Source organism: Vitis riparia, chromosome 8, assembly GCF_004353265.1.
Source record: "Vitis riparia cultivar Riparia Gloire de Montpellier isolate 1030 chromosome 8, EGFV_Vit.rip_1.0, whole genome shotgun sequence".
NCBI lineage: Eukaryota > Viridiplantae > Streptophyta > Magnoliopsida > Vitales > Vitaceae > Vitis > Vitis riparia.
The window spans coordinates 19,855,681-19,874,923 of record NC_048438.1 but is presented as its reverse complement, the minus strand read 5'-3'; the positions used below and the strand labels follow the sequence as shown (position 1 = coordinate 19,874,923).

The 19,243-nt window shown below is 39.9% G+C and overlaps 1 protein-coding gene and 1 long non-coding RNA gene across 3 annotated transcripts; one reads left to right on the top strand and one right to left on the bottom strand.

Annotated features, from left to right (window-relative positions):
* Positions 1–722: 722 nt before the first annotated feature.
* LOC117921229 (L-galactono-1,4-lactone dehydrogenase, mitochondrial) lies at positions 723–19,162 on the bottom strand. Of its 2 annotated transcripts, XR_004652305.1 has the most exons (8): positions 17,696–19,162; positions 16,887–17,137; positions 15,180–15,365; positions 14,149–14,569; positions 3,377–3,517; positions 2,743–2,917; positions 1,122–1,580; positions 723–1,051 (listed from the first exon to the last, which is right to left on the bottom strand). XR_004652305.1 is itself a non-coding variant. In XM_034839062.1 (6 exons), exons 1-6 carry the CDS (start codon positions 18,377–18,379, stop codon positions 2,759–2,761), a joined length of 1,842 nt encoding a protein of 613 aa, XP_034694953.1. In that variant the 5' UTR covers positions 18,380–19,162; the 3' UTR covers positions 2,541–2,758. The 2 variants fall into 2 exon arrangements, 1 of the variants encoding a protein (XP_034694953.1); XM_034839062.1 differs by lacking the exons at positions 723–1,051; positions 1,122–1,580 and having other exon boundaries at positions 2,541–2,917.
* LOC117921232 lies at positions 927–1,816 on the top strand. Its single transcript, XR_004652306.1, has 3 exons — positions 927–1,018; positions 1,113–1,197; positions 1,508–1,816. It is a non-coding gene; the product is annotated as an uncharacterized LOC117921232 (long non-coding RNA).
* Positions 19,163–19,243: the final 81 nt, after the last annotated feature.

Below are 19,243 nucleotides of genomic sequence, written 5' to 3'. Positions count from 1 at the left end.
TATATTAAGTGATAAGGCAGGTCCAAGGGCTGCAGTCAGCATCATTGCAGTTGCAACCCGGGCATGGTGGTGGTTCAGAGGAATAACTCTAGTTTTGCATTGGAGTTTATCTAAAGAATCAACATATTAAACCCTTGTCCCGAATCAATCAAAAAGTTCCACTATCATTCTGATCTCTGATTATTTTAATACAGTTTATTAGAGAGAGTATCGTAATCTCCACTGGTTGGGTGCAGACACAGGGATAATGGTTGTTCAATCAATCCAGAACTCAAATGAAATGAAGCAACTGAAAAGCTTGTCCTTCACAAAAGCTGGTTTCTGCTTTATTATGATGGCTGCTTCCAAAATTTTCCATAAGATGTATATGAACGAGTCTAGAGGATGGTCGGTCATGCGTCCATTCCGTGTTTATCTTAGACATTATGGAACTGAAGCATATATTCTTTGGAAAAAGTAGACGACCAAAGCAAAGGCTACAACTTTCTTATTATTCTTGTGATCTCGCACTATTTTTCATGCTTTCCCCTTCCATAAGTAAAGAATCCAAATCAAAGACAATGTCACACTCGGAACCTCTATAATCATCCTTTGCTTTTGTTCCCCCTTTTTGTTTGCTTTTCCAATCTTAGGAGGCGGTGGCGTCTAATCTTGGATGCTCTTATTCTTTCATATTGCATGCGATTATAGAATGCAAGTGTGAACATTGCAGAGGCTAGGCCTTGCAGGTCAAACCCATTCAAAAGATTTATTATCTAAAATTTCTGTCACCAATCCCTCCACAGGCATTAGGTGGGCCAATACGAACCGACTGACAGCACACACCCTCATATCAAATTCCTTAATTCCATCTAATGTAATCCATACTACTATATATATACAAACAATGACAGAGCCCCATTAAGTATTTTTTGACAGATACAACAGTTGCTCAAAGAAACAACAGTATCTTATACCCGGTGCTCCTCTAGTTCCATAATGCCGAAATCCAATCCACAAGAGAATCAGCCCCCACAAGGTCTGCCTCCCACACAGACAAATGTACACATTCCTGCAACGCCTTTCATTAGAAAACCAATGAGAAATAACTTTTATCCTATTTTTGTTGACAGGGTACCCACCGGCTAATCCCCCTACTGGGAAGAATTGCTGTCCTCGTTCAAAGAGTAAAGGAGACAGGGGCTTCATTGAGGGATGGTAAGTTGGTTCTCTTCTTCTATCAATACTCGAGCCAAAACGTTCTTGTGTCATGGAAGCAACTTCAAAGAAAGCGTGGCTTCCATTTGAACTAGAGAGCAATTTCCACAGGAGGTCCTGGATTTTGTTCCAGTTGAAAACACAAACAGAAATACAACATGCCCCGAGCACAATATTTTCTCTAGCACCTTTATTTCCTTCTAAATATGGGAATCTAGAAGGCAGTGAAATGGCTCTTAGAAGCCTTTTTTCCAAAACCAACTCCCTTCCAGATGCTAATCCTTTGCTTTTCTTGTTTTCACCGCTGCAGCCTCTTCGCTCTATGTTGCTGCTGGATTTGTGAATCTTGCTTCTGAATGATGATTTCAAATGGCAGAGCCTTGCTACAAATAAATAGTGTTGTTTATTCTACTACTGAATTATCTTCATGACTGGATCATATATTCTAATAAAATGTAACTGTTTGTGAGATATCAACAAAAGAACCTAGTAGATGTTTATTTTCTGCCTTAGATCAGGTCCTTTCTCCTTACCATTACTTTAATCTTCTAGTTTGCTAATAATATGTAACTGTTTCTGAGATTATTAGCCAAAGAATCTATAAAGCCATCTTAGATAAGGTCGCTCTTTTCTTTCTGTTGCTTTCTCTGTTCATCAAATTTCCAAGCTCTCAGAAGTGTGTTATTCTGTTAATTATGGTGGTTGAATAGATATTCAACATAATCCTGCACAGCTCATTTCTGAATCCAAAATCTGGCATATTGTGCTAAGTAAGGTACAGGCCAGTACATATTTAAATCAAATTGAGCTCAGTTGTTGGTTTATACCTGCATTCACATTTCTAAAAGCCATTATTTGGATATTTTTCTGAATAGGTTTTTATATCAGAGACTGCAAATTTAACATCCAAATAGCAAATTAGGTTGCGAGAGATGAGCTCTTGGGACAGATAGTGCAAGAGCTAGTCTTTAGCAGATCAAACCTGAAGTGCAGTTCTACCTATGAGATTTGTGTAGATGAACCTGATTGATTGATCTTGTGGCATCAGGTTTTTAAATATGTCCAACACCTAGTGTCCAACTGTTATGAAGCAAAAACCAGACAGCCCTGGATCATCAAACAACCTAATTCATATGCCTCCTGGCTGAATCCAATAGTTTTTGTTCCTGATGCCAGGTAACAATCCAAAAGAATGTCTGAAAATGCCTAAGGGTCTGAGAGACTGGGTACTAAGGTCAAGACCTATCTTCTTTTTCTTTGTTTTATTTTTATTTTTATTTTTATATTGGCCTTCTAACTACTCAGAGCAATAGGATTGTAAGGCATCATTCAATAAAAGAAAGTGGCCTTAAATCATTACAGAGGCTTTATTGAATAATAAGCTTAATGATACACTCCATGTCCTCAAATCACAACATTCCTCTTCATGTAGTGTATAATCTAGATCTTATTGCTAAAGATGCCAGAAGCAGATTTAGCAGAAGAATAAGAGACAAGATCTGTTTAAATCAAATGAAACGACAAATCAATAAACAAATAACTAACCAAAAAGTGAAGCTTCTCAAATGGTATCCGATGATGGGAACAGCTTCCCCAGCATGTTATTAGAAAGGATCCTGTTTGGATCCAGTTCTTTCCGTGCTTTGTTGTATTCATCCACTGGAAAACGCTTTCTTAGCCTTGCCTGAAGAGCTGCAAGCTCATCCTTATCCTTCGGAACCTATGCAAAATTCATGTATATAATTAAAAATCCAGGAAATATGGTTTAATATCTTTTTGTTTGTCATTTCAGAGACCAAATTGGGCAATTCCAGTAGAAAATCAGTTTGTGAGTTCACATATCAACCAGAGCGCTGTCAATAAGGAGAGAGTTCATAGAATAGTCTAGGCACTCATTATGCAACAAGATTATATATTACTCATGGAATATCTCCAAATAGAATAAAGGTTTTATATTCGCATTAAGGACATCAACATCATATTTCATCTAAGCAACAAATTTTGTTCTGAATTTAGTTGAGATAAATTTCAAGAAATTTTAAATGAAAGTAAACCAGTGCACAACTTAATATTTTTCAATATATCATATGGAATAATTAGTTTCATGATAGATGCTTCTTATATTAAAAAAAAAAAAAAAAAGTCTAAAGGACAAGCATAACTAGGACCTGGTAAATACCTCAATCTTAGCCCAATGTTCATAAGCAGAATACAGATCCCATAGTTGTGTTTGACTCAGACGTCTGTAATGGAAGAACTCTTCTGTTATTTCCTTTCTCTGGCGGGCATCCATTGTTGGAAGATACATTATTATGCCAACCTGAGACACAATCAAAGGACGTTGTTATTAATAGAACAATTTCCATTTGCCACAACCGGCTGAACCACCAACCAAATGAGTCCAAGAATCTTAATAAAGAAATCAAACATTATTCACTACAATAGGCCTAACCGCCAACCTGCCCCCCTTTATACATTAAGTCCATTAGGTAATCCTAGCAGATCTCATGGACCTAATGTTTGCTCAATTGACCTTTATCCAGAAAATTTGAAATTCATTTAGTAGTGATAAATGATGAAAATGGACATGCCCCATCATGCACATTCAAAAGCAGGTCTAAACACAGTATGCAATCAAACAATTAATGTAGTTTTCCAAGCTTCAGGTCTAGGAGGAGGGGTTGCGAGGGAGCAAAGATGTCTCACATGTAGTTTGCAAATGATACTTTGGTTTTCTATGAGGATTCTCAAAACCAAATGGTTTATTTAAGTTGGCTGTTGTGGTTTGAAAGCAATCTCGAGGCTAAAAATGAAGTGATTCCTGCAGGGGGAGGTGGTTGCTCACCTGGAGAAGTTGGTGATGGGATTGGGTTGCAAGGTGGGAGAACTTCCTTCTACTTAGGTCTACCCTTGGTGCTCTTTTCAGATCAGTATTGGTATTGGGTGGAAGAGAGGTTCAATAGAACACTATCAATTTGGAAAAGGCAATATATTTCAAAAGGGGGAAGGTTCATGTTGATTCAAAGCACCTTATTCAATCTACCTATCCAGTATATGTCCTTATTTGCAATTCCTAGAAGGTCAAGTTGAGGCTCGAGCAGATTGAAGATTCAAAGAGATTTTCTATAGGGAGATGGGCACTAGAGAAAAAGCTGCATTTACTGAAATGGATAGCTATTTGCAAAGATAGGAGTAAGGGAGGATTAGGCATTAGAAGCATTCCATCACTTAATCAGGCTTACCTTGATAAGTAGAGCAGGAGATCACTTTTGAAGGGGAAGTTTTCTGGCAACAGATCATAAAGAGGAAGTACGGGTTTGGCATTCTTGTGAGGTGAGAAATGGGTATGGGGTTGGGGTGTGAAAAGCTATCAAGGATGAGACCTCTTCAAGTAGGGCGTCCTTTGAAGTGAGTAATGAAAGGAGAGTGAAGTTTTGGACGAATAAATGTTGTAGGGAGGAGCCCTTGTGTGTGCCCTTTCCCTATTTGTATGTTTTAGCCTTGTCCAACGAGGCTTGGGTGACGAATTTATAGGATGAGACAGCTGTGAGGGATTATTAGAATTCATGTTTCTTTAAACACTTCAACGATTGGGAGTTAGGTACTATTGAGACTTTTTTCTCAAGATTGCAAAATAAGTTGGTGAAGAGGAAAGAAAATGATAAAGTGGTCTAGAAAGATGCACAAAAAAAAAGAAAAAGGAGTTTTTATCTATCAAATCTCTCAATTATGATTTGGAGCTAGGGAGACCAATTCCCCTCCTAATATGACATAATTTGAATTCATGGATCCCGTCTAAAGTGAGCTTTTTTGCTTGGGAAGCTAATTGGTGAAAGGCATTTGACCTTGGATCAACTTTAAAGGAAAGAATGGTCATTGATGAATAGATATTTTCTCTGTAAAGACAAAAACGAATCAATTGATCATATTCACCTTCATTGTGCCAAATAAAAGGTTTTATGGCCCTTTTTTTTTAAGTAAAGAAAATATGTATATAAAGAAAAGAGGGGACACCAAAAATAGTGTCCTCAAGTATACAAAAAGTATACAAAAGAAGCCAAAAGGCTCAAACCAGAGGGGAAGGGATATAAACAAAAAACAACACATGCCCTTACTTAGAGCCTAACCAATCAATGAAGCTTAAAAGTGAAAAGGGGCTCAAATCTACAAACACTCTAGACTAAGACCACAAGTTACATACAAAATAATCTTTCAATCTTTGGAGCGAAATGTCACGGACTTAGTCGTTCACTAAGCTCGTGCGGCACTTAGACAAGTCAAGACACTTGATCTTGCTAAGTCAGCCTTCCTCCCAATGCTTAGCTTGCTAGGCTAAGACACTCGTGACTCGAAAGCTTAAGAAGCTTGGTAGGCAACTCCTTAAAGAATGGAAGCTTTCTATTACTCAAAGAAGCCTTTACAAGTGTTTTGGATGCTCACTTGCTTGGTTAGGAAGTGATTTGGGTGGTGCCTTGGCCAAATGAGGCCCTCACCTATTTATAGGCACCAAGGGAACTCTCTAGAACCTTGGAGGGTTCCTTACAAATCAAGAATATTCTAGAACTCCCTACACTAATCTATGTACATCCTTATGTACAAGAAATCTCTAGAATTCTCTAGAAAGCTCTGGACTTCTCTCATACCTTCCACCATAGTGTAGAGATGTGTGGACATCTCTAGGTATTTCTAGAACCTTCCACACTCTTCCCACCAATGGCTTAGTGTAGATGGCTCCAGGAGTCTCCAGAAGCTTCCCTCCTCCTATATAAGCCCATGGGGAGGGTCATTTGAAGCATCCTGTGACACTCTCCCCCACCGATGCCGTCGACGTCCTCGTCGTTGCCTCGTTCTGAAACCTCTCGATGTGTTTCCAGAACTTTCTCAAGGCATCCGCATGTTCCCAGCTTACCTGCCTCTTGGGTAGTCCTTTCCATCGGACTAGATACTCTATCACAGGAGGGACCCCTTGTCTCCTGGTGACCCGTTCAGCCAGGATATTCTTCACCTCCTTCTCCCGTGAGGCTCCAGATGGATGCAGACCCGTGCACTTTCGATGCTTAGAGTGCTGCTTCCTCTTACCCATTGAGTTCACCTTTCCCTTGGTGACCTCTTCCATGTGTGTGCGGGCTACCTCAGCTCGCTCCCCTTTTTCCTCCTTTACTTGCACCCCTGCTAGTAAGGAGGTCTTAGGCGTACTAGGCTTCGGGTTGAATTGGAGGGCACCTAGTAGCTGCATTGAGCCCATATGTGCTTCGTCCTCCTGCTCCCTCTCCTCGATCATGGCACTAAGCGCCTTCCTCTTTGGACAATCCCGTGCCCAATGTGGTCCGTCACATAGGAAGCATTTGATTTTAGGCTTGAACTCCTTCCTTTCCGCCTTACCCTTCCTTCTTGGACGTTAGGCGTCTTGCCTGATCCCTTTTTAGGAGCATTGTGGTCCCTTGGAACCTCGTCTCCCCCACCCATGGCGTGGCTACCCTCGAAAGGCTCATCCTTGGAGGAGTCTCCCCTTCCATAATCCACCAAGGACTCGGCTACTGCTATGGCCGTGGCTAGGTCTTGGACACCACGCCTCCTCAACTCTTGCTCGGCCCAGCTTTGCAGGTTGTCCATGAAGTTGAATAGCAATTCCTCCCCAGTTATGTTAGGAATCTCAAGCATGAGTGAAGAGAATTCCTTGACATAGTCGCGTATTGAGCCTGTGTGCTTGAGACGCCTCATGTTTTTCCTAGCCAGGTAAGCCACGTCCTCGGGGTAGAACTGCCTCTTGATCTCCCTCTTGAAGTCCTCCCACGTCTCTATGGTGCAAATGCCTTTCTCCATATCGGCAAACCTTCGACGCCACCATAGAGTAGCTGTGTCAGTAAGGTAGAGGGTCGCAGTTCTCACCTTAGCCGCCTCATCCGTCAATGCGATAGCTTCGAAGTATCGCTCCATATGCCATAAGAAGTTATCCAACTCTTTGGCATCCCGTTTGCCACTAAACCCATGTGGCTTCGGCACCTCCACCCTAGATGCCTCATGTGTGGCCATGACCCGTGCCGACACAGCGGCCTTGTAGATGGCCAACTCCTGCCTAACTTCCTGGTCTCGGGACTCCATCCGAGTGGCCAAGGCCTCTATCCTTGACTCCATGCTAGCAAGCATGCTCAAGACCTTTCCTTGGAAGGGCATGAACTCCTCGTGTGACACTGGCTGAACTCGTGAGACTTGCACCCCCTCACGAAGGTCTTGGATCTGCTCCCTTAGATCCTCTAAGCCCTTCTCCATGCTTTGCTCGATCAAGTCCAACCCCTCCCGAGTGTCTGCCATGGCTAGCTCCACCTTGGCTAGCCTTGCCTCCATGTTGGCAACGGCATCACGAGATTTATCCTTCTTGCCCCTGCCCCGTGCAGTAGGCTCGGTCTCCCTCCCACGGGTTTGCTCGCTACTCTCCTCCACGTTAGAGCCTGACATGCTTCCTTTGCTATGCCCACCTCGTAACCGCGCTCTGATACCACTTGTCACGGACTTAGTCGTTCACTAAGCTCGTGCGGCACTTAGACAAGTCAAGACACTTGATCTTGCTAAGTCAGCCTTCCTCCCAATGCTTAGCTTGCTAGGCTAAGACACTCGTGACTCGAAAGCTTAAGAAGCTTGGTAGGCAACTCCTTAAAGAATGGAAGCTTTCTATTACTCAAAGAAGCCTTTACAAGTGTTTTGGATGCTCACTTGCTTGGTTAGGAAGTGATTTGGGTGGTGCCTTGGCCAAATGAGGCCCTCACCTATTTATAGGCACCAAGGGAACTCTCTAGAACCTTGGAGGGTTCCTTACAAATCAAGAATATTCTAGAACTCCCTACACTAATCTATGTACATCCTTATGTACAAGAAATCTCTAGAATTCTCTAGAAAGCTCTGGACTTCTCTCATACCTTCCACCATAGTGTAGAGATGTGTGGACATCTCTAGGTATTTCTAGAACCTTCCACACTCTTCCCACCAATGGCTTAGTGTAGATGGCTCCAGGAGTCTCCAGAAGCTTCCCTCCTCCTATATAAGCCCATGGGGAGGGTCATTTGAAGCATCCTGTGACAGAAAGCTCCTCATTGCCAAACGCTAACAAATTCCTTTCCTTCCATATTGTTCAAAATATACATAAGGGGCCACTTGCCCAGCCTTTTTACAAGCTTTACCCACAAACGACCCATGCCACCCAAGAAGAGTTTCCTTCATTTAACAAGAAAGAATCCAAGACACACTTAAGAGGGAGAAAAGAAGATTCCAAAGAACCTGAGTCTTTGCATAGTGAAGAAGAAGGTGATCAACCATCTCTATTTTAGAGAGGCAAAGAAAACTCCTATTTGCCAAAAAGTGTCCCCTCCTTTGAAGTTGGTTCAGAGTTAAGACTTTTCCCCAAGAAGCCTCCCAAGCAAAGAAAGCCACCTTAGGAGGCGCGCTCAATCTCCAAACACTACCACTAGGGAACAAAAGAGAATCTCTGGATTCCAAGATAGAATAAAGAGATTTGACCGAAAAGGTCCCACACCTCGAAGTTGTCCAAATCACTCTATCTTCTACATCCCTGTGAACCCTAAAAGCTTGGATCTTTTGCAAAAAATGCTCTACCAGCTCTAACTCCCAATCATTAAAGGCCCTTGAGAAAAAAGGGGTCCATCCGCCACCCAAGCTTTATTAGATGAAGAAAGGGTAAACAAGGAAGGGAATGACTCACAAAGTGGCTCATCTCCACACCACTTGTCCATCCAGAATCTTACTCTCTGCCCATTACCCACTTGGTAGGCCAACCTGCCATTCAAATAATTCCACTCCTTCCTAATAGCTTTCCACAACCCCATACCATATCTCTCACTCACCTCGTGGGAACACCACTCCCCATCATCTTCACCATACATTTGATTGATGACTTGCTTCCAAAGGGCCTCTTTCATTGGCATACCGCCAATTCCACTTGCATGAGAGCTATATTAATCAGAGAAAGATTTCTCACATCCAAACCACCTTTCTTTTCCTCCAAGCAAACCGTGTTCCACCTAACAAGAACCAAGTTCTACACAAGAACTTCACCAACCCAAAGAAAATCCCTTTGAATCTTTTCCAATCTCAACCTCACTTTTCTTGGCATGCAAAAAAGGGACATGAAATATATGGGCATGCTAGACAAAATGCTTCGAATTAGAGTGAGTCTTCCTCCTTTTGAGATATACTATCTCTTCCACATGGCTAGCTTTTTTCGAAATCTCTCTTTAACACCATCCCACACCGCCACTGATTTGAAGGGGACCCCCAACGGAAGACCCAAATAGAAAGAAGGGAGACCGCCCACTTTACACCCTAACTCCAAGGCCAAGTCCTTTATATTATGCACCCTGCCCACTGGAATTAACTCACTTTTCTCCAGATTGATTCTCAAATCTTAGCAAGCCTCGAACCACATAAGAAGCCAGCTTAAATAAGTCATCTGGTCTTGAGACGCCTCACAAAACACCAAAGTATCATCAACAAATAACAAGTGCGAGATCAAAATCCCCTCACCATTCCTACCTCTTACCCTCCAACCAGATAAGTAGCCCCCACTAATAGCCCTCCTCAAAAGACAACTAAACACCTCCATGACTATCACAAATAAATAAGGGGAGAAGGGATCTCCTTGTCTCAATCCCCTCGAACTTTGGAAAAAACCAGAAGGAGATCCATTTACTAAAACAGAAAATTTCACAATAGAGATGCATCATTCTACCCATTTAATCCATTTCTCCCCAAAGCCCATCTTTCTAAGCATTGCAAACAAAAACCTCCAATTCACATGATCATACACCTTCTCTATTTCCAACTTCCAAAACCTTACTTAAAAGGCTTTATGGCTATTGCTATTCTTCTTATTTAGAACAGTTTGTGTATTCCCTTCCACATTCAAATAGATTCTTTTAAATTGTCATGGCTCCTTTGTAGGAAGGAAACAAAAGAAGGTGTGGAAAACTATTCCTTTATGCATTTTTTAGATAAATTGGAAGGAAATAAATCAAAGAGTATTTAAAAACGAGGAAGAGTCGGATCAAAATCTGAAATGGTTAGTCCTAAAAGAAGGTTTTAAACCTTTGATTGATTTTCTCGATTGGTTAGAATTGTGTAGAGAGAGAGAGAGAGTTATTTTTTATGTTTTTTTTTTTTGGTATTGTCATTGGTTCCCATTGTATACATAATGTGTACTTTGCTGTATATATTTTTGCCATATCTATAATTTTATTGCCTATCAAAAGGGAAACAAAAAAAGGAAAAGAGAAAAATCAAACGTATTAAGGAATTGTAATAGAAGTACAAAACAACCACAAATGTGCTATAACAAGCTTAACCATCAACTCCCATTTATGTACACCCACTTGGTAAAACTAGTTGACTCCATGGACCTACTGCTCAATTTGCTTTATCTAAAAAGCCTTAAGTCTATTTAGTAGTGCCAAATTACAAGGCCATCAACATGATGAATTTGGTTCTATTTTTGGAGACCCAATAAGTGGCCTCCAGGTTTTGACATGGTTCTAAGTTTTGAATAATTTTTTGATAGGCAAAGATCAATTATATTAATAAGGCCCAACAAAAGGGATCACAAAGGCAAACATGTTTTATACAAGGCGCCAAAAGGTCAAACATGGCTAAGGGTCACACCAAAAATAACACTCTAGCCTTACTTAAAGCTTAACCAATTAATATGGTCTATCATGGAAAATGAACAATCTTCTATGCATGCTCTAACTCGCTTCAAAAAATTGAACACAATTGATTGTTTAATTACTTAATCCTCGTTTTCAATATTTTCGGACAATCTCATATTTCTCTTCTTCCATATGGTCTAACATAAACACAAAGTAACTATTCTCCAAACTTTCTTCCTCTCCTTCCCAACAAAATATCTATGCCAACTTATAAGGACATCTCCGACCGAGGATAACATCGCCCACTATACTCCATAGAACATAAATTAACTACCATAGCATGATTGCTCTCGAGCAATGAAGGAGGATGTGATTAGTCATTTCTTCTTCTTTTTTTACACAAGAAACATCTATTCAGCATCCTCCAACCTCTCCTTTTAAGCTGATCCAATTCAACCTCACATTACTTCCCACACAAAAAGGCCAACCCTCACTAGAACCAAAAACACAGGAGGGGAACACCTCCATTTTTCCACTTGATAAAGAATAATATAGGAGTTCAACTATGAATATACCGCACTTCAAATTCATCCAAATCACATTATCCTTTATATTCCTAGTAATTGTCTATACTTGCAATCTCCTAAAAAAAGCTTCCACCTCACCCAACTCTCTATCATGAACATGTCTTGTGAACTTGTGGTTCTAATAACCTCCTTTCCCATTTTGCTGCCACAACTTTGTTATCCATACATTTTTTGTGGTGGCTAGTGAGAACAATGCAGGAAATGCTTCTCCTAGGGGTTTGTCACCAAACCACCTATCCCTTCAAATTTCACCCTCCAACCATTTATCAACCGAAATCCAATTTTAGGGTTAAACACCTCCCACCCACTTTGCCTTTCACACCCCTACCCCCTATCCTTACCTCACTTTTTTAAAACACCATCCCCCCTCTTTCTCCCTATGTTTTCCTGTAATCACTAGCTTCCAAAGGGATTCATTTTGCGAATCCCCAACACCATTTACCAAAAGGACCCTTGTTTAGAATGGACAAACTTCTAGTGCTCAAGCCTCCACTCCTTTTCTTTGAAATTGTTAACCAATTCCCTAGATGCGACTTTCTCTCAAGTACTCCTCAACCCCAACGGAAATCCTTTTGAATTTTTTCCAACCTTAAACTTACCTTTCTTGACATGACAAACAATGACATGTAGTGAATTGGCAGGCTAAATAGAACATTTTTTTTTATCAAAGTTAATCTTTCACCTTTTCCTAGAAGCTTGTATAGTTCCCCCACATACTTCCCAGTTTGAAATCTGTTAAATCTTTTGCACTCCTTTTCGTGATTAACACTAAAAACACAATATTTAAATTTATTTAGAAAGAGCCTAGTTCATAGAACTATGCAAAAAGAACATGTCACCTCACTTTTCACAAAGTCCCAACTAAATTGCCAAAAGACATGTCATCGAACCTGAGGACTTTATTTCCACACAAACTAGAGAGGGCTAAAAAGACCTCCTCCTCAATAAACAGTCTCTCCAAAGAATCTAAATCTTTACCCACCCTCCTCCTCTCCCTTGAGCCTAACCTAGTCAATTTTTTATTGGCCTTTATCTTGACAAAGCCCAACTTCTCAATTAAGTGTCTATCATTCATTTAGCTCCGCGCAAGAAATGTCACACTTCATGTGGTAGTCTTCTACCACATCCCTTCCCTCTGACACTTGGGTTCCCTTTTGCTGCTTGCCACCAAAAGTGTCAGCCTCCTTTGTACTTGTTACAACCCCTATCACTCAATGGGCCGACACATAATCTTCCCTTCTTTTTTTTCCTACTACAGGCCTGCTAATCCCAATCTCACCACAGCATGTGTGTCTCCCTCCAAATCTTCCCTACCTTCCAGCCCCTTCCTAATCACATGGCTCCACTAGCAAAAACCATGGCATGATCTCCCATCATAATTCAATGGAGTAACATAGCTTTTTTTACCACAACTTGCAAACTTCCCAGCACCTTCCCTTTGACTTGATTGATCAAGATCTCGAAAGTAAAGAGACTGAAATGTTGTATGGGCAAACTCAAAATTTACAAATGTCAGAGTGGCTCTAGGACAAAGCAAAATATCAAAATGTTGCTGTACTTTATTAGCTTTAGGAGTAAATTACATGTCACTCATCAACAATCCATAACAAGGTATTCATCCAAAAAAACAATCCATACAAGGTAAACCATAATGACTCAAATCAATTTTTTTTTAAATCAACCACAACAAATGAACAAAGCCTTGTATTGCCAATTTATGCATCATTAATTCAAAAAAAAAAAAAAAGTCACTAGCACAATGTCTTCTTTATACAGTAGGCGCTCTAAGCAGTAACCATTGTATGCACCAGAACTTGAAATCAAAACGCTAGATGGGTGATTGCATAAATTCAGTTGTAAATTGGTTGTAAATTGACTGCAAAAGCTACTGATATACGTACTCTGCGACAAGCTTCTGTTTATACTTAACATCCATACAAATTGGTTGTGTATAGGATACCAGAAAATTCATGCATATTTACTTATTGAAAACAACACTCTGAGGGGAGTAATGTTCTACAGAGAACTAAAAATGGAGTCGAATAAAAGGAAGCTAAGACCTCATTTGAGATAGCTTCTTACTTTTGGCTTTAGCTAGAAGCTACGATAAAACTAAAGTTATAATTTAAGAAGCTAATCTTGGTATTATGAAAGTTCCATTAAACATAAAATAACTTCCTAATAAGCTAAAAAATGGCTTTCACAAAAAACAACATTGTCTTTGCCTTCCTGTGATGCTCTTTCTTAAGCCATAAATTTGTTTAATAAAATCACTCAACCATGTGTAGAAGCTCCCATTGTGCTTAAGAAAGAGTTTTTGCTCCAAAATTCAATCCAAACAAGGTCTAAGATGTAGTAATATGTCCTAACAAAATTTTCAATTTTGGATTTTGACACACTTTGTATACATATCGAAATCAAAACAAGATCCAACACCTCAGATTGGTTAAAGAATTGTCAAAATACTATAAGAGTTTGCTTTAAGAGTCAAAAAGTTATTGAGATTTCAAAAATTGCTTAATACCAATATCAAATATTTAAAACAAAATTAAAATTCTAGCATATTCAACATAGGATATTTGTAAATATTAATTTCTGTTTAAATTGATACTTTTTCACAGGCAAAATTTATTAATTACTTAATACTTGAAATGAAAAGGTCCTTTCATCACAATTAATATGGAATAAAATAATAGATGCAGTGAAATTACCCATGAAAATATATCATCCTCTGCTGAACTTGAAGCTGGACTCATGGGGCTCTTGCTGGATGCTGTCCAGCGCTGCTCTATAGGAGCAGGTGCAGGTATCTCTTCCTTCTCTATGAGTTTCTTCAGATCCTCTATATATTCAAGGTCTTTCATGCTTGGCTTTGCTAAGGTTCCTGCTGGAAAACAGGTTTCTGAGACCCACTGTTGGCCACCACAATCAAATCCCAAGATTTCATCACTCCAGCCCACTCTGTATCCCTCTGACTTTCTCCAGAACTCTGCTTCAGCTTGATTAACCTGTATAACATGGTCTTTGTTCAGGGGATCAAGGGCAAGTAACTTGTCTCTTAGTTCTGTGAACGAAAGCTCATTGATGTCAGGCTCACTGTTGTCTGAAGATTTAGCGGTGATTGCTTCAGGGCTGCAAGTAACTAATAAAGCAGTTAGTTGACTATAATAAACATCTAAAGCAATGAGAAACAACAATCTAAACATAAATACAATCAACTAAAAATGAGAAGAAACAGATATAAAAAAATTGAAGATTTTTAGCTGCAGCATGCAGAAATCAGGGAAACCAATACCAGAAACAATGATGGAAAAGCAACAATGCACTTTTGGGCACATGATTATAACCAGGAACTCGAGATACAATAATCATTGATAAAAGACAAGAAAATTGAAACGCAAGGAATTAAAAAGGAAAGCAAAAGTGCAACTCATGTAGACTATTTTCTAAGAATTCTCATATTTGATCTCTCATTATACTAGGAAGGTTAGAGCTGAGGACTATTTTGATGCCCTCCACTCTGGCAAAGCTTTTGCCAACAAATTAAGGATAGAACACAGAAAAAAAGAAAGATAAAAAGGGAACAGAAATGGAGAAAAGAAGTGTAAAATACTTTCAACCAATACAGTTTTTACATGAAACCAAAAAGCAAGGATGATGAGTTTCTTCTTGTGCCTCAGACTTAACAAGGTAATAAATGGCTAAATTACATAACAGGAATGGTAACAGACAATAACTTTACCTATACTTCTTTAGTGATTCCTGATAGAGGTCACGAACATGCTGTATAGCTTCATCATGGCTATACTTGGGTTTGAACTTGGGTGGACCCTTCCATTTTGAAACAGGGTTGCACGTCACAACCACAACAGTGTCGGTGTAAGGAATATACAGGTACTTCACATGCTTATTCTCAGAAAGCAATTTCCTGCAAAAAGAAAAAAAGGATACTAACTTCAAGTCACACAATACAAATGAGTCCACTACCATGCATTATTTGACTTAAAACCATGCCACAGCATACAGAGAGACATCACCAAAGTCCAAATCAGATATTTGTTCCCAACAGAGAATAATGATATAGGAATGGGGGCATCATTTGATATATGGGTTCTTATACTTAAATTAACTACTGCTCCAATATAAAAGCCGAGCACAATCTGCCACCAGATGAGGCCCAGTTACAACAGAATTTATACTAAATTTTGGTGAGAGTTCATGGGAAAACATAGGCTAGATGGACATTGGGAGGGACTCTAAGGCACCATATCAGAACCATGACTCAGGTTTTTTCTAAGCTGGATAGGATCCATTGGTGATTAGGCAGAGATTTTATCTTTGTTGGAGGGCTTGGGTGAGGTTTATTCCATGGGACCAGGAATCTCCCACTGAAGAGGATTCTCTGTGCTTATATGCAAGGCCACCTTCCAGAGAAGAGACCCCAGGTGATATGATAATTGAGTTAGAGAGATATCAAATCTATCTACAGGCATGAATGCTTATTTCATTAGGAAAACCAAATCAACTAATCAAGAAAAGCTAACTGGCAATACCAGAATATTGGTTTCCATTACCAATGCCAGGGTATTATCCCCTTCCTTGAATTAAAGACTAGGGTGTTAGACATTGTTTGCTATAGTGTTTTATTTAATATTGCTGCATGATGCTGCACATCTCCTTCTATGTAATGCCTGCAATGTTTTTAATAAAATCAAGTCTCACATATAAAATATAAAAATAAGAATAAAAAGATCCTGGACCAACTATTTGAAGATTTTGCAAAATCAAATTAAAAAGGTTTCCAGTCCACCATCCAACAAATCATGGTAACCCCTTAAATTTTTATATGCAAATACAAGATCCATATTCTGGCAGGGATATAGGGTTCGAACATGGAAACTATCGAAAATCTAGGCACAGGAACACAACTAAGGATGTGTACTTTCATATTCTTGTGAATCATCATTATGAAAATCTTTATGTTCACCCCAGTTGAGTTCCTATATAAAAGAACCTCAGAAAATAAGTCACAAACTCTGTAAGTGTCCCAACAAATCTCAGACATGGATGTCTAGTTGATAACTGCCAGACATGCCAATTAGCAATAGGTTGAATGGTCCAACATAGTCTAGGGTAAAATGAAATAGTCCATGATCATCTATTGACCCTAATTAAATAATATTGACGGAAGATGTTAATTAAATGATCTTGATCATTAGTTGCAAGCTATGTGTAGGATGAATGAGGTGCTCATGCTTTTTGTAGTACTCAGATTCAAGATTTTCCATAAATAACTTGATTTACAGAAAAGGGACAAACAATTACTCAGGGTATTTCTTGATTGTTGCAAGCTATGAACAGGATGGATAAGGTGCTCACGCTGTTTGCAGTGCTCAGAGTCAAGATTTTATATAAATAGCTTGATTTATTGAAAAGGATAAATAATTACTTGTGGTTTTTCTTGATCTCTTTCATGTTTGAAACAACCGTGTGCTCCACAAGCTCTTGTCTCTCAACACATTGGAGGGTGACTTCAGCAACCACTCCAAGCCCGCCAAGGCCACAGCGAGCAAGATAAAACAGCTCCGGATCTTTCTCTTTTGAAACCTCTATTGTTCCCTTGGCAGGAGTAACCAGTTTCATGCTGATGACCTGCTCATCAATGGGAGGCAATCTTGCACCAGTGCCATGTGCACCAACCTAAAAACCCATGCATGAAGAAATCAAAGCCAAGATCTAAGGTACAAAGTCAAAAAAGGCATACCTTTATACAAGATGATACTCTAGTACTCTAGCTTCTTCTTTTTTACCATTTATTGTCATTTCCAGCACAACTGAAATCCGCCTGTATCATTCAAATGTTCTCAGACTCCATTCTTTATAATATGACGGAAAACCAATACTTAGACAGGGAAAATTTTCTATTACATTTATATAAGAAACTCAGCAGTCAGCCCATCTAGCTTCCAACTCCACTAATGTCATTAATGCCCATAAAGGGCTTTATCATCTGGAACATCTATCCATAAAACTGAACAACTGGGTTATGACTTATGAGTAACGCTACTTTTCCCCCACACAAAAAGGTAAACAACTGTTATCCATTTATATTAGAAAATTTTGAAGAACTCAATTCACGTTGTTTGACTTCCTATTTCCATAAGTTTATGGTTTTGACTCTCTAGGTTTAAATGAAATTTTTGCAAATCTGTCATGTAATTAATCAAAACAAACTGCACACGAACCAACAAAACAAACCTGAACAATACCGCCAATTTGTTGTTCCCTAATGGACGCGAAATTCTGCAGGGTAATGCCATAATCTTTGATAGCATCAACGAGCTGCTGAACCCGAATCCCAGCCTGGACCCGAACCCTCTTTTTCTCCACATCCACGTCCAACACATTATCCATGAGGGCCAAATTCACCATGCCAGCCCTAGTTAACCCAATCCCATTCGGCGACAACCCCGATCCCACGGGTCGAATCTTTTGCTTCTTCTCATTGGCCTCCTTAACAATCTGTTCCAATTCTTCAAGGGACTCGGGTTGGTGAAAAACCCTGGTTTGGACTTCATGGGTTCCACTCCAGTTACTGACAGTGTGGAGATCGTCGGGTAATGGAGCGTAGCGGAACAACTGGGCTTTCTTGTGCTTGGCAGAATCGGAGAAAGGGAAGGAGTAGTAGGTGGCGATGCCGCATCCAAGGAGAAGAGCGAAGTAGCCCAAGTACTTGCGGAACTCGGCCTCCGAAGAAGGAGATGATGAGAGAGAAGAGAAGGGGCGGGTGAGATTAGGGTTAGGATTTGGGGAAGTGGTGGAGGAGAGGGCTTTCAGGAGGTTGGAATGTGGGCTGGTGGGCTGGTGGTGGTGGTGGTGGTGGTGGTGGTGGTAATGGTGGAAGGCTCGGAGGGAACGCCTGAGACTCGGAGCTCTCAACATTGTGAGTGGGTGGATGTGCGTGGTGTTTGACTGCTGGGACTTGGGAGGCTCCTCGGCCTTTTTACCGTTCGTTCGGATTCCATCCAATCTTATATTTTGATACTGAGAATGTTATCAAATGTATAATTTTCCTTGGAATAAGTATAAGAAATGCAAGCAGTTCTCAATTTCATCTCCATCAAGGTTGGCATAACACCAAAATGGAATTATGAAAATTTGACGTCATTAGAGATTACAAGGTGAAATACCATGAGAGAAAACAGTGGATAGCTTCACTATTCCTCAACTTTTGTTCCAAACTTCCATTAGAATTTGAAGGAAGGATAAAAGTTCGTCTGTTTATTTAGCTAAGGACCTTTTTATGTTACTTCACGTGGCCACGCTCCATTATTAGTGCGTGAAGTCCTATGCCCCAATTTCATTTTCGTGGAAATAACTCATTTCTATCAATCCACATCATGATTTTCCACGGCCAGAAAGACGCCAAATGCTCTCAACTTCAAAAAGTACACCAAATCAGTCAATACAAATTGCAGTAAATGGAGGCCATCGATAATACACTTTCATTGACATACTGATATTTCATTCAAGAATTCAGTGAAGAAACCAAGCTCCTTCAACTGCTTGCGTTCACTGATCCGCAGTCCAATGGTTTTGCCAGTTCCAGCTTTCAAAGGAACTCGCTGTGTATGCCCATCAACCAGAATGTACCCATGCAATCAAGGCTATAAAAATCTTAACAAGGAAACCCATTCTAGTCAACTCATAGTCTAAGAGGCGCAACAGAACTGGTGGAACATCCAAACAGAAGCTGCAAAGGAGAAAAGATAAAAAAGGATGATTGTCTACTTTGTAATGCATACA

Bases quoted from the DNA above. Each gene is read 5' to 3' on its own strand.
- LOC117921229 (XM_034839062.1), bottom strand. From the start codon at position 18,379: ATGTTGAGAGCTCCGAGTCTCAGGCGTTCCCTCCGAGCCTTCCACCAT. The intron at 3,518-14,148 runs GTAATTTCACTG...ATTGTGTCTCAG, and splicing joins AGGATGATATATTTTCATGG to GTTGGCATAATAATGTATCT. The intron at 2,918-3,376 runs GTATTTACCAGG...AATTTTGCATAG, and splicing joins AACATTGGGCTAAGATTGAG to GTTCCGAAGGATAAGGATGA.